This window comes from Lemur catta, chromosome 19, assembly GCF_020740605.2.
Source record: "Lemur catta isolate mLemCat1 chromosome 19, mLemCat1.pri, whole genome shotgun sequence".
Lineage (NCBI taxonomy): Eukaryota > Metazoa > Chordata > Mammalia > Primates > Lemuridae > Lemur > Lemur catta.
Window position 1 is genome coordinate 21,169,164 of NC_059146.1, and position 13,932 is coordinate 21,183,095.

Consider the following 13,932-nt stretch of genomic DNA (forward strand, 5'->3'; position numbering starts at 1 on the left):
ATCAGGTCTTTGTGCAGGGGTCATAGAAGATAATAATAAAGGAAATGAGAGCTTGGCTGCAATTCAGATTTAGGAACATCCTCAAAATCTCTTCTATTGCTACAGCAGTTAAAACAGGTGTCTCAAATCATCTTAACATCAAGCTACACTGTGGTTTTGTTTAAATAGCTTTTGTTGGCCGGGCGCAGTGGCTCACGCCTGTAATCCTAGCACTCTGGGAGGCCAAGGCAGGTGGATCATTTGAGCTCAGGAGCTCGAGACCAGCCTGAGCAAGAGTGAGACCCCCCCCGTCTCTACTAAAAATAGGAAGAAATGATCTGGACAACTAAAAATATATAGAAAAAATTAGCCGGGCATGGTGGCGCATGCCTGTAGTCCCAGCTACTTGGGAGGATGAGGCACGAGGATCGCTTGACCCCAGGAGTTTGAGGTTGCTGTGAGCTAGGCTGAAGCTACGGCACTCTAGCCCAGGTGACAGAGGAGACTCTGTCTTAAAAAAAGAAGAGGAAGAGAAACCTGAGCCAACACCTTAGCCCCCTCAGCACGTGATGCCCTGCTCCACCTCTCTCTACAGGGTCCCCACCAGAGGTGAACTTCTCAGCATCCATAACTGTAAGAAATAAATTCTTTTTTTTAAATAAATCACCTAGTTTCAGGTATTCTGTTATAAACAACAGAAAATGGACTGAGACACGTGCCAATGATCAGCTTCTGATTTAACAGAACTGACGTAACATTTATTCTGCTGGGGAATTCAGATATCAGTGATAACATTGTTACCAGGGCAACAAAATATCAAGTGAAACCACCAATCAGCACCAAGGTTTCTCCTTGAAAATTATTATTGCAATTTTGGCAATAATTCCTAATGTCTTTGGACTCCTACGAGGTTATTTTGTGCAAATTATACTTCAAGGGCCAGATTTATAGGACCAGAGAATGAAACACACTGGTGACTATAATAAATATTCATGCATCTCCATACCACACAAGACTGTAAAACACATTTATAGTCTTTTGAATGTTCTCAGTTTATCACCTTATCAAACACATTCTTGAATTAATTTTATGGCACAGAATAATGTCTTTCTCCTCTCTCTCTCTCTCTCTCTCTCTCGTTCCTTCCCTCCCTATAGCTGCAAAGAAGAGAAGACATCTTCTTAATCTCTTTCTTAAACTCCTTTTGGTTAATTATAAAGCCTTGAATTTTTAAGGCTAAACTCTGGGATTTTATTAGTCAGCCTTAAAAGCACAAAGCAGGCCTATAAAGCTCAATTTTGCTGTTAGAAAGCAAGAAATGGACTAATAGGATGTTGGTTGATAACAGTGCAATAAGAACACATGGCTCTCGCACTCGCAACAAGGCAAGGCCAGGCCAGGGTTGACTGATTCAACCACGGAAGATAAAACGGGTCACTTTTAAATTTAGACAGGCTATTACTTACACAGAGAGCAAAAAGAAGAATAAGTCAAAGGTGCCAGCTCCCTGTGAACCTTGCCCCACAGAAAGGATGACACTAAAACAAAGCAGCCAAATAAACAGCTGCAGCGAGAGCCGTGGGAACCCCATTTCGGAGGCACTGAATCCAGACTGCAGCTAAGCAATTTTATATTCTGCAGCTCTAATCTGATGGCGCAGGGCATGAAGCCTACCCCTTATCAGAACCTGGGAAGCAATGAGAAACTGTCTCATGATAGCTTCCCGGGGAGATGAGGGAGTAAAGGAAAAACTATTTCTCCACCCACGATACTTGTGACACCAACAGTATGGAGTTTCTTTCCCCCACACCAAGCAGTTCCCCAGTTCTCTGCAGACGCTAACTGGGTATTCAAGGATTCAATTCAGTTGTGACACTAACTACCTGGAGTTAGCACAGACCCCGTAGGTTATGGGCTCAGTGCCACCTGATGCCCTCACTTCAGGTGCCAGGAGCAAGTAGTGGGTTCCCAACATCCCTGCTCTTCTGTCTGACATGGCTACAAATTGGGGGTTCCCACGACCCTCTCCTCTTGTTTGGTAAGTTGTTAAGACAGCTCACAGAACACAGGGAAACCTTTACTTACTATTACCAGTTTATATTATAAATGATGTTATAAAGGACACAAATGAACGGCCAGATGAAGAGATACATAGGGTGAGATACAGAAGGTTCCCGAGCACAGACGCCTCCCGGGGAGGTGGAGTACGTCGCCACCATCCCCCTGAGAAAGAAAAAAAGCCTTTATCTGAGGAATGTGAGCCCTTTTAAATTATCAGGCACAGAGAAGCATTTAAAATATAACAGCAGTCACATCTTACACTCTCTTGAGCTAAATAATTGCCTCTTGAAGCTAGTTGCTCTGTGGGCTCTAGACCAACTGCTGTCAAGTAGCCATAAAACACCGTATAACCTATAGTGCAACAATGCAGAGCTAATCGCTAATCAGCATTCTCTCTGTAAACCAGTGAGAATTCCTGAGGAACAACTTTTGTAATCACCCCCTCTCCTGATTTGTCCTTTTTTCTTTAAAAACTTGAACTTCTTTGTTCTCCAGAGCACTCACCAAGGCAACTTGGAAGTGCATCCCAGGCTGCAGTCCTTAACCTTGGCCCAAAGAAACTCTCTGTATTAATTTTGTTATAGCAGCCTGAGCTGACCGAGACAGAGGCATTAAAAGATGATGACATTGACTCCCAGGAGGAGAGCTGGGTGGCTGAAGTAGGGGGACTGCAGGGTAGACAGCTGAGGGAGCTCTGAGGCACCCAGACGGACAGAGCAGCCACCATTGCCAGAGTTGCCAGTCCCTGGGCCAAGGGGATAACAGAGCTGCGGGGGAAGCATCTTACAATTATATGCTCCATCCTGGAAATGACACTCATTGCTGCCCCTCACAGCTCATTGTCCAGAATAGACAACAAAGTCTAGCAAGGGAGGCAGGTCCCAACCATGTGCCTTCAGGGACCTCGGGATTTCAGCCCCGATGGAGGAAAAAGCTATGACCACAAGGTGGCAGTAACACACAGTAAGTTTTATGGGCACGTGGCTTTGACAGATTTGCATACAGGAGAAGTTCCTGGAGATGTGCACTCTTTCAAAGGCAAACGCTGGGAAGCTACTGCCCACAAGGAGAGGAGGGCAAGGGAACGGCGAGGGGACATCAGAGAGGGGGCTTTCACATCAAGGCAATGTTTTCAGAGCACAGCAGAGGCTCTGGGTCAGAGAGCTCTGAAAGGCAGCAGAGATGTATTATCCTTTATAATAACCCCAGGGTTTGGCTTACCTGTGGCCAGCAGATACTATGAAAAGCATACAGGCTCTGTCTAAAATTTCACCTATATGAGCTATATTTAAAACAACTGAATAAAATTTTGAGTTTGGCCCTATAGGCTGTTGAGCTAACACTCTCCGCCTGCTGCAAAGTACATGGCACAGGGTCCAATAGCCATCTTGGGCTCGTTTCTATAATAGTGCCCCAAATGGGGGGGATCTGGAAGTCCTTGGCAAACAACAGAAATGCCTGCCACATCGTCTTTCTAAGAAAAGGACACATTGATTTTAATGAGACTTATTTGAGAACGGTAATGTTCACAATGTTTTATTTCTATATATTCCCCTAGAGAAAAAAATAATTAAATAGTTAATGCTCGTTAAGGGAGATGTAGTCCTACAAAGGGAATTTGATCTAAGGCTTTTCCAAAAACCACCAGTAGACTTGATTTCCATGAGGGCCGTATTCTGTTAAATTCTCCTCCAAATAATAAATGCCCAGCACAGATCTAGTTGTAGCTTACGAAGTTCAGCATAGGTCAGCCCCTGACTGACATGCCAGCCTTAGCTCTACCACATTTTCTGTCACGCCTACACTCTCTGTTTCGGCCACATTGACCCTCTCTTAGTCTCTCATAGTCACCTGCTCAGGGCCCTTTGACATGCTGCTCCCTCTGCCTGGAACACCTCTCTGGCCCCTCCTCATAGAATTAACTCCTGCTCAACTTTCAGATCTCACATCACTTCCATGAGGGTGGGGTTTATGTCTGCTGTTACTCCCGATTGTACCCCCAGCATCTAGCACAGTGCCTCGCACATGGTAGACATTAAATAAATGTGTGACAAGTGGATGAATGAGAAATGGAGGAAAGCAGGGACGGGGACAAAAGTGGAAGTCCTAAGGGTAAAGATGCCTTGGTTTGTAGGATAAGAGAAGAAATTCAATTGAAGTAATATTCACTTTTCTATTGCTGCTGTAACACAATATTACAAACTAAGTGGCTTAAAACCACATACATCTGTTATCGTTCAGTTCTGGAAGTCAAAATTCCAAAAGTCAAGGCTATGTTCCTTCTGGAGGCTCTGGCACAGGATCTAATTGCTTGCATTTTCCAGCCACTTGCATCTCGTGGCTGGTGGCCTTGTACCAATCTGACTTTTGCTTCCATAGTGACGTTGCTTCCTCTAATTATGACTCTCCTACCTCCCTCTTATAAGGATTCTTGTGGTTTCACTGGACCCACCTAAATAATCAAGGATAATCTCCCCATGATTCTTGACTTAATCACAGCTTTGAAGTCCCTTTTGCCATATAAGGTACCACATTCACAGGTTCCAGAAATTAGGACATCACATGTTTGGGGAATCAGTATTCTGCCTACCATGGAAGGGTAAAACTACGGAGCCTGCTTATAAAACCTTCACCATGGAGAACTCATCCAGTCAGACCACGTGTATGTCCTAAGACCTGCGTTCCAGGCCCCAGGATGTAGAGATAAAACAACCTGATCTCTCGTGGGAGGAGCTTGTGGTCTAGTCTGGGAGAGAATGGATCATAATACGGTGTGGTAAGAACTCCGATTAGGGTATGACAAGGCTGTGTGGGAGCCGCAGATGGGTCAGGCAAGAGTCTGCAGGGGAAACAGGATCTAAGACTCTGATGAACATAGTTAACCAGGCAAGTTAACCTGTCTATACAGGTGATACCATGCAGCTATATTCCAGTCCCACGATGAATATATTGGGAACTCTGAGCATTTATGGGTGACAAATAGAAGAAACTGCCACCATAAACTGCTTTGCAAATGTTAAATGGGATAATGTTCTCTTTTATCTTCCTCACTTAAAAGTGAAAGTGGGGCCAGGCAGGTGCAGTGGCTCACACCTATAATCCCAACACTCTAGGGGGCCCGAGGTGGGAGGATCACTTGAGCCCAGGAGTTTGAGATTGCGGTGAGCTATGATGACACCACTGCCCTCTAGCTGGGGTGACAGGGACAGACCCTGTCTCAAAAAACAAAAAAACAAACAAACAAAAAACCCCAGCAGTTAAATTAATAAATTCAGGAGAAACTGTGCAGGTCAGCCAGGAGTTGGGGAGGAAGAGAGGCAAAACAAGGAGAGAACACAGGCTGCAAAGTGGAGTGGTTTGCGTTATTTTTACCACAACAGTGGCACACAGACCAAACGCAGTTATTTGGGTTGGGGTCGAAGCTCTACTGCGCACACTCCACTTGCCAGTTGCCCTGGCAACAGGCTCTGACTTTAGCCTAAGGACGGTTCAAGCAGGACAGCTGCATGCAAATAAAGCTGTAACTAGGGACGGAGCTCTATTTGGTCTGAATTTGGTCTACTTTTGGAGAAGAGCTGAGGAGGACTTTGGAAGAGGTTTGCTTGCCGACCAAGAGTAATGTTCATAACAGTTTGAATGCCGAAGAGTTGATTAAAAGTTGAGTTGGAGCATGCACGACAGAAAAAAAAAGCGAGAACTTCCTTCCAGCCCTGGGAATCTGGTAGAAATCGGTGTTACACAGTAGCTAACATTTATTGAGCATTTTCTATGGGCTTGTCACGGTTTTAAACACCTTATGTGTATTATCCACTTAATCCTACGACAATCCTATGAAGGAGGTATTATCAGTGCGCCCATTTTACAGTCAAGGCAACTGAAGCTTGGGGAAGGTCGCTTTCCAAATGTCCCAGTGAGTGAGCGGCAACCCTGGGATTAGAACTCAGGTCTTCCGACTTGGAAACCTTAACCACCGACAGCGCCTTCCACTCAGCTGGGTGGCCCTGGGGAAGGTCCTGAAAGAAGCTACAGGGCACAGCACAGGGTTGAAGGATGGTTAAGCTGGGTTTAGCCGGCAGGGCTGTGGGACTCCAGGAAAGGACAGTCCAATCCCGGGGATCCCAGATTCTCCTCCGCCACTCTTCGGGAAGTCTCCTCTTGCAGGTGTGCACATCCAGTTCCCCTGGGGCTCAGGGCCCAACACCGCCAGGGGCGCGGTTCTGGCTGCGCCAATCGAACACCACCAACGCACCCAGGGAGACGAGGACCAGGCCGGCCAGCCCAAGGCGAACCAGGTTCCCCAGGGTGTAGTCCGAGAAGCCAGAGCCTGCGGGGCAGAGCGGAGAGAGGCCGTCAGCGCCCAGGCCTGAAGTCTGTGCCCCACCACTCCGGTCTCTACCCCCCGGATTGGAGTTGGGAACCGGAGTCCCCAGTCTCAAAGTGGGGAGTGAGTTGATGAGGGCTTCAACTCCAGGGTCTGAGGGAGGAGGGGCTGGGGGGACCCCTAGGTCCGAGGGAGGAGGGACGGCGGGGAGAGACTCCTGGGTCCAACAGATTAGGGGCTGGGGGGACCCCTGGGTCATCAGGAGGAGGGGACTGGGGGGCGGGCCGCAGGGCCCCTCACCTTCGGAGCTGATGACCAGCGGCTCGCTGCGCTGCGACAGCACGTAGGGGGCGGAGGGCGTGTGGTAGTAGCAGCTGTAGGTGCCGGGGGCGCGGGCGCCGAGCAGCGGGAAGTCGGCCCAGCGCTGCGCGGAGTCGCGGTACTGCAGCGGAGCCGCCACGCCCGCGCGGTACAGCGCGAAGCTCATGCCCCGCACGCGGCCGGCGCAGCGCAGGCTCACGTTGGCGCCGCGCGCCACCACCGGGCCGGGCAGCGCCACCAGCGACGGCCGCGGCAGCTGGTCTGCGCGGGGGACGGATGGGAGCCCTGAGAGCCGGGCGCCGCGTGCGCATCCCGGTCCCCTGCACCTCTCTCTCTGTCCCTCTCCCAGTTTCTCCGTGCCGTCTCTGCTTTTGTGCATCTCTGTCCCCATCTCTCCTGTGTCTGTCTCCGAGTACACCTTTCTCTGCATGTCTCCCTCCACTCGCACGTCTCTTTCCCTCCGGTCTGTGCCTCCGTCTCCCCACGGGGTTTTCACTCCCCCAGGGTCCTCATTGTGTTTCTGTGCCTCTCCCCGGGTTTCTCAACGTAAGCGCTGGTGACATTTTGGAGAAGTCTGGAGAAGTCTTTGTGGCGGGGGCGGGGGAGGGGGGAGGCGCTGTCCCCTGTGTGGTAGGAGGTTGAGCGGCATAGCAGGGCCCATCCACTAGATGCCAGTAGCACCCCCTCCTCCAGTTGTGACAACCGAAAATGTCTCCATATAATGACAAAGATCACCTGGGGGGCACAACCGCCCCTGGTGGAGAACTACCCCTGTTTCTTGGGAGTCTCTCCCTACCTCCATGTAGTTTTTTTCCGTCTGTGTCATTGTATAAGCCTGTCTCTGTCTCTCTTTGTATCTCTCTCCCTGTATCTCTTCTCCCTCCATGTGTCTGTGAATCCATCAGTCTATCTGCCAAGCTGTCTCTCTTTCCCTGTATCTCTCTGTCCCTTCTGCCCACCCGTCTGTCTCTGTGAATCTATCTGTGTGTCTATCTTCAGCTCTGAAGACACATCTCTCTGTCTCATTGCCCCCCTTTCTCCCTCCTCTCTCCTCCCTTATAACACCCCTGTGCCGCGTCTCCTTCCCCACCCCAGGACCTCACCTGTCACCAGCAGTTCCAGATCATCACTGGGCTGGGACCAGACACCTGGCTTCCAGTCCGGCTGCCGGTAGCAGCAATGGTAACTGCCTCCTTGGGCTGGAGTCACCTCCTCCAAGAAGAACTCTGCCAGCTCCGAGGACACATCCCTGAAGAGTAGGGGGCCTATCTCTCCAGGCTTGAAAAGTGCAAACCTCCAGGCAACTTGAGGCGCTCGGCACCTCAAGGTCACATTGACCCCAGGAGTCACAACTGCAGCCGGCTGAGCCCCTAGCCATGGCTTGGGGTATGAAGCTGGGGGGACTGAATAAACGGGGCGTCCTGGGTCCTCAGGCCACCTGGGAGCCCCACAGAATGAAGGAGAAGTTGGGGAAGGAGGAAAATCACCTTGGGTAATTGCTGCCTCTTTCTCTGGCCTGAGTTCCCTGTTTGTAAAATCAGGGAGGGACTGGACTACAATCAAGGCTTGTCCAATTAGCATAAACTTCTGAGCTTTACTCCACAGTTTTTAAGCATAGTTTCAAAGGGTGGGACCCCAGAACTTTGTAATTTTAAATATCTTTCCAGAACATTGGCAACATATTTAACATTTCAAGAGTTGCCAAAACTTGCTATCTATTGGGAGGGAAAATAATTCTGGAACCCTACCTCACAGCATTCTCCCAAACAAATTCCAGATTAATTAAAGACCTACATGTGTTTTGTTTTTAACTATAAAAGTGTCAGAAGAAACTATAGGAAAACATATTTATCTTGGAGTAGGGAAGGCTTCTTAAAATATAAAATGAAAAATTTTATAGAAGATTAATTAATTTTACCACTTCAAAATGTTTAAGTTGTGATGCTAAAAGACAAACAAATGATACTAGGAGAAAATGACAGTACTGGCAAAAATCACTTATTCATAAATCACATAGATTAAGCGTATGTATAGAAAGAAATCCTAGAACCTACCCAATGGAAAGTTGGGCAAAACATGAATAGGCAATTCACAAAAGAGGCAATTCACAATTCTCAAAGAAAAAGTTGCTCAATCTTAGTAGTAATCATTTTTAAAAATACTGAAACAACACACTGCAATATTTTTGTCAATTAGGTTATCAAAAATTAAAACAATGGTCCAGTTGGTCCGAGTGCAGTGGTGTTTACAACTAATTGATCACAACCAGTTACAGATTCCTTTGTTCCTTCTCCACTCCCACTGCTTCACTTGACCAGCCTTAAAAAAATAATAAAAAGTTAAAAAAAAAAAAAAGGCCGGGCACGGTGGCTCACACCTGTAATCCTAGCACTCTGGGAGGCCAAGGCGGGTGAATTGTTTGAGCTCAGGAGTTCGAGACCAGCCTGAGCAAGAGCGAGACCCTGTCTCTACTAAAAAATAGAAAGAAATTATATGGACAGCTAAAAATACATATAGAAAAGTTAGCCGGGCATGGTGGCACATGCCTGTAGTCCCAGCTACTTGGGAGGCTGAGGCAGGAGGATTGCTTGAGCCCAGGAGTTTGAGGTTGCTGTGAGCTAGGCTGACGCCATGGCACTCTAGCCTGGGCAACAAGTGAGACTCTGTCTCAAAATAAATAAATAAAAATTTTAAAAATGGTTAATGTTCAGTTTGAGTGAATATGTAGTGAAACAGGTAGTCAGAAGCACTTCAAATTCATGTTTTGAGAAGAACATGAGTTTTTGTCTCATAGATTCTACCTCTTAAGCCCTGCACTGTGCCAAGCTCTGAGGCAAGGGTTCTTCACACATGTGATTTTATTAAATCCTCACAACAGCCCATTTTACAGAGAAGGAAATGAAGTCTCAGCAAGCTGTGGTCTGTTCAAGGTCATATTATGAATTAGATGGTGAAACTGAGGTTCTAGCTTAGGTCTCTTTAGCCTCAAAGTTCACAGTCTTCACTACTCACCTATAGTGGTCACAAAAGGGACTGAGGAAGGAAAGGAGGGAGGGAGAAAAGGAGGGAGGAAAAAAAGAAAAAAGAAGGGGAGAGAGGGAAAAAAGGAAGGAAGGGAAATAAGGAAATCTAGGGTGGGGTTGGGCACCAAAATAAAAATCTGAGTATTTGGAAACGGGGTGTCAGCGATGGTGGAGGATGTTACTCACCAGACGGAGTGATGTCTGCGTGACACAGAGGCCCTGTAGAAGGTTGAGGGGGGTAGTTCTTTTCAAAGCCCTTTGACTACCAGCCCCATCTCATGGGGAACCCAGGAATCTGAGTCCCCATCTCCCTTTCCTCTGGGAAACAAGAATCCTATCCTTACTTCCTTCTGTCTCAATAGCCCAAAATCCAGACTTTGTTCCCCACCTACTTAAGAAACCAGAAGTCTGGAACCAGCCCCCTCTTGCCTCTACGCCCAGGAGTTCAGGGCTCCATCTTTCCAGGGGACAATAACCCGAGCTTGCAGTTTCTCCTCCCTGGTTCAGGAGGCTGAGCCCCCAGCCCCTCCTTTCCCAGGAACTCAGGACTCCTAACTTCCATCCCCCTTCGACGTCAAAATCCAGAGGTCTACACTCCTTGGCCTCAAAATTCAGGCTCTTAACCGCCTCCTGCCTCAAGATCCACAGAAATCTGTCCCCAACTCCTTCCTCTTCCAGAATCTGTCTTCTCTTGCTTTAGGACCCACGGGTCTGGGCCCGAGTCTTGTCTCCTTATTTGGACCTAAAATTCCAACCCCCCAGCTAGTGCTGTCTGGTCACCCTGCAGGGTGTCTGGGTCCCCTAAGCACCTCTCTCTGCCCCCCAGCCCAGCCAGGGACCCAAGAAGAAGGAAGGGGCAGCTCACAGAGGGTCAGCAGCTGGAGGGTCAGCACCAGGGCCATGGTGGGCAGATCTCCGCTGGGGCTGGAGCAGGGCTCACCGTGCCCTCTCCCCTCCCAGGAAATGAGGCAACATCAGAAATCTAGAGCCTTGTTTAGGGAAGAGAGGAGCGAGGTGGGGCCGCTGGGTGATCGGGTCATAGCCCTGTGGTGCTGTGGAAAAAGTTGGGGGTGGGGGCAGTCATAACCTGTGGTGCACAGTAATTCAACTTAAAAAAATTAGCACCTATTATATGCCAGCTCCCTTCTGCGTGATGCTGGTGGCACAGAGAGGACTCAGACCCCGTTACTGCCCTCAGTTACCAGTTTGACTGAAAGATCCAGATCAGGTCAGGACAGTTTGGTTTATTTTTAAAAAAGGGATCTGAGCTATAATGGCGGTAACATAGGGCACTGCGAGAGCCACAGAAGTCTCCTCACCCATCTGCGACGAGAGCTAGCGCTTCCAAAACGCGCTAACGCTGACCTGAGACCTCAAATGATAGGTCAGTCATTCACCTCTGGGCCTCAGTTTCTTTACGTATAAAGTGGGATTTCATAAATAAACTATAAAATGGGGACTATTTTATTCTGCCTTAGGAGGGCCGCAGCGGGAGGACAGGCTGAGAGAGAAAGGAGATCACGGGCAGGTGTGCAAAGTCAGGCTTGCACGCGACCTGGGACCACCGCCTCCTTTCTCGCCGCTGCCTCGGACTTGGGTTCTGCGCCAGTGCGCATGCGCAGACTCAAACAGCGGGCCTTCAGCTCCCAGAGTCCTCCGCGTCCTCCTTCCGTCTCAGCGCTTCTACTCCAGGGCGCACGCGCGACCCGGGAAGCGGAGCCTCGAGCACAGTTCCCCGGGACCACAGTTCCCAGAGTCCTACGCGTCCTCGCCGCCGCCGCTGAGACCAAGATGGCCTCACGTAAGTGCTGGTGTTACCGGCACGGAGGGTTCGGGTAGTTCCGGGAATCCCTGGGCAGTCCCCGGGCTAAGGCGCAGTGGAGTACTTGTGGAGGCGGTGGGGTCTGTTTCGGAGGGGGATGCAGAAGTCTCGAGGGGGCTTCTGCAGGGCGGGGGTAGTACAAGAAGGTTAGAGGTCACTGCGGGCAGCCCCTTCAGGGGTGAACCTCCCGCCCACCCCTCCAGGACTCGCCACCTTCCTCAAGAATGCTTGGGACAAGGAGCCGGTGCTGGTCGTGTCCTTCGCCATCGGGGGCCTCGGTGCGTGAGTGCCTCAGGCGCGAATTTGCATTATCCACCCCCGTCCCCGACAGGGTCCCGCCGCCCCTCACCAACATTCCATCAGCCCCCACCCTCGCTCCATCTTGTACCCCCCGAGCCCCGTCGCTGCTGTCAACGTTCTGGGCCTCCACCAGTGTGGCAGCACCCCCACGACGTCCCCTTGCCTACCCCCATCCCAATTTATCCACCACCACCACCACCCACAGCCTTCCCTGCCCCATACACACCTACCGAAGACGCCCTTAATCCCTCTAAAGGAGAGATTGTCGGTCGTGATTGTGCATCATAAACACTGAGCGCTAAATAAATAACGTCCATATTTTCTTCCCTTTCATCGTCCCCCAACCCCTAGATATTGAATTGAGTTGATTGGGTTGGAGGTGGAGCTGGGGAATCTGTATCTTGTGAAAATACCCCAATGGAGCTAATGTGCCTCCTTGACTGAGAACCTTTGCTCTGGAACGTGCATTGAAGTCCCTTGGGATAAATGATAAAATGTAGGTTCTGATTCTGTAGGTCTGGGTGGGGCCTGGGATTCTGCCAGTACTGCCAGTCTGTTGGCCATGTACTGGGTAAAGTTCTAGAATACTTGTCCAGTATGGCAGCTACACCTGGCTACTGAGTGCTTCAAGTGGGGCCAGTACGAATTGAGGTAGTACCAGACACCAGATTTCAAAGACTTCATATGACAAAAAGTATGTAAACTATCAACAATTTTTTGTTGAATATATGTCAAAATGATAATGTTTTGGATATACCAATTTAAATACACTTGTTAATATTTATGTGGCTACTAGAAAATATAAAATTACATGTATGGCTCTTATCTTTCTATTGGACAGTGCTAGCCTAGAACATTCCTTTTATGCACCCTACCCAACCCCCCAGGACTCCCAGGTCCCATCCTAGACAGACTGTAAGGACCGTAACTCATCAAGTGACTGTTCTTTGTGTAGCTGTCTCTCCCCTCGTTTGAAACAGTCTTTATTCTTCTGGAATATTCCCAAGACACTCCCCCGGGGTTGCTCCATGATGATGCCTACACTCAGATGCACTCATTCCGTGATCACCACTTGCTCCCTCCTCTCTGCCTGTTGGCCAGATGTATCCGTGCATGCTGGGCTCCCGCCCCTTCCTCCACCTACCCCTCCAAAAAAGTTTTAAACCCTTCTACCTATAAATAGGGTTCCCAGGGTACCAAGGGGCCCCACAGAGCAAAGGATCCTCCTAGAGGTGCTGGCTCTACTGCTCCCTCCCCTAATGCACTTGACCTCAGGTTCTGCCTCTCTCTCCCCTAGCCCTAGCCACCTTTCCCTGGGCCTCAACCCTGTGTCTCTCCACAGCTATAATTCTGCCCCCGCTCAGCCCCTACACCAAGTACTCTAGCATGATCAACAAGGCCACGCCCTACACCTACCCAGGTGAGTAGGGGCCAGGCAGGACGGGCTGGGATAGGCCTGGCCTCTGTGCCAGGGGAGGGGCAGTTCTGGGCAGTTCTTTCCTAAGCAGGGATCAGAGATTCAGCACTGGCATCTGGATTTTTTCCCTGTCCAATGTTTTTTAATTGAGGTATAATTCACATACCATTCTGTTTTTGTGCTTTGAGTTTCTATTATCTTTCCAGATACCTATCCCCCTCTGGGCTCCCACCTCTGTTGCTATCTGGGTCTCCATCTGTCCAGTCTCAGTCCTCTGTTGGCGTACATGCTTACCACCCCATCTACTTTCCCTCCCTCCCTCCATGTCTCTAGGTCTCTGACCTTCCCTGCTTCTCGTTGCATCAGTGATTCTCTGACCTTTACTCTCCTCTCTCATCTCTCCCTGGAGTCCTGGTTCCCTCTCTGAATATAACCTGACAGACCAGCTCTTTCCAGGGCCCTGGAGATCTGCTGGTCTCAGTGGCCCACCCTCCTGTCCCACAGTGCCCGTCCGAGATGATGGGAACATGCCTGACGTGCCCAGCCACCCCCAGGACCCCCAGGGCCCAAGTTTGGAGTGGCTGAAGAAACTGTGAGCACCTCCATCTACAGGGAGGAGGCTCCCCCTCCCCATGACTCCCAATAAAACTGTGAAAACCTGAGCTGTGTGTGACTAGAAGTGGGAATA

At 49.5% G+C, this 13,932-nt stretch overlaps 2 protein-coding genes across 2 annotated transcripts; one reads left to right on the plus strand and one right to left on the minus strand.

Annotated features, from left to right (window-relative positions):
• Nucleotides 1-5,774: 5,774 nt before the first annotated feature.
• Nucleotides 5,775-10,755, minus strand: OSCAR (osteoclast associated Ig-like receptor). Its single transcript, XM_045532748.1, has 5 exons — nucleotides 10,571-10,755; nucleotides 9,892-9,924; nucleotides 7,786-8,085; nucleotides 6,662-6,943; nucleotides 5,775-6,364 (listed from the first exon to the last, which is right to left on the minus strand). The coding sequence occupies exons 1-5, from the start codon at nucleotides 10,605-10,607 to the stop codon at nucleotides 6,228-6,230; spliced, it is 789 nt and encodes a 262-aa protein (XP_045388704.1). The 5' UTR covers nucleotides 10,608-10,755; the 3' UTR covers nucleotides 5,775-6,227.
• Nucleotides 10,756-11,396: 641 nt separating this feature from the next.
• On the plus strand, nucleotides 11,397-13,906 carry NDUFA3 (NADH:ubiquinone oxidoreductase subunit A3). The gene is made up of 4 exons (XM_045532754.1): nucleotides 11,397-11,506; nucleotides 11,731-11,805; nucleotides 13,170-13,247; nucleotides 13,749-13,906. Exons 1-4 carry the CDS (start codon nucleotides 11,497-11,499, stop codon nucleotides 13,838-13,840), a joined length of 255 nt encoding a protein of 84 aa, XP_045388710.1. The 5' UTR covers nucleotides 11,397-11,496; the 3' UTR covers nucleotides 13,841-13,906.
• Nucleotides 13,907-13,932: the final 26 nt, after the last annotated feature.

What these genes read in the sequence shown, in the direction of transcription:
- OSCAR (XM_045532748.1), bottom strand. Translation starts at nt 10,607, where the DNA reads ATGGCCCTGGTGCTGACCCTCCAGCTGCTGACCCTCT. An exon ending in CGCAGACATCACTCCGTCTG is followed by an intron (nt 8,086 to 9,891) that starts GTGAGTAACATC and finishes CCGTTTATTCAG; the next exon opens with TCCCCCCAGCTTCATACCCC. An exon ending in TCTGGAACTGCTGGTGACAG is followed by an intron (nt 6,944 to 7,785) that starts GTGAGGTCCTGG and finishes TCCCCCGCGCAG; the next exon opens with ACCAGCTGCCGCGGCCGTCG.
- NDUFA3 (XM_045532754.1), top strand. An exon ending in CTTCGCCATCGGGGGCCTCG is followed by an intron (nt 11,806 to 13,169) that starts GTGCGTGAGTGC and finishes GTCTCTCCACAG; the next exon opens with CTATAATTCTGCCCCCGCTC. An exon ending in CACGCCCTACACCTACCCAG is followed by an intron (nt 13,248 to 13,748) that starts GTGAGTAGGGGC and finishes CCTGTCCCACAG; the next exon opens with TGCCCGTCCGAGATGATGGG.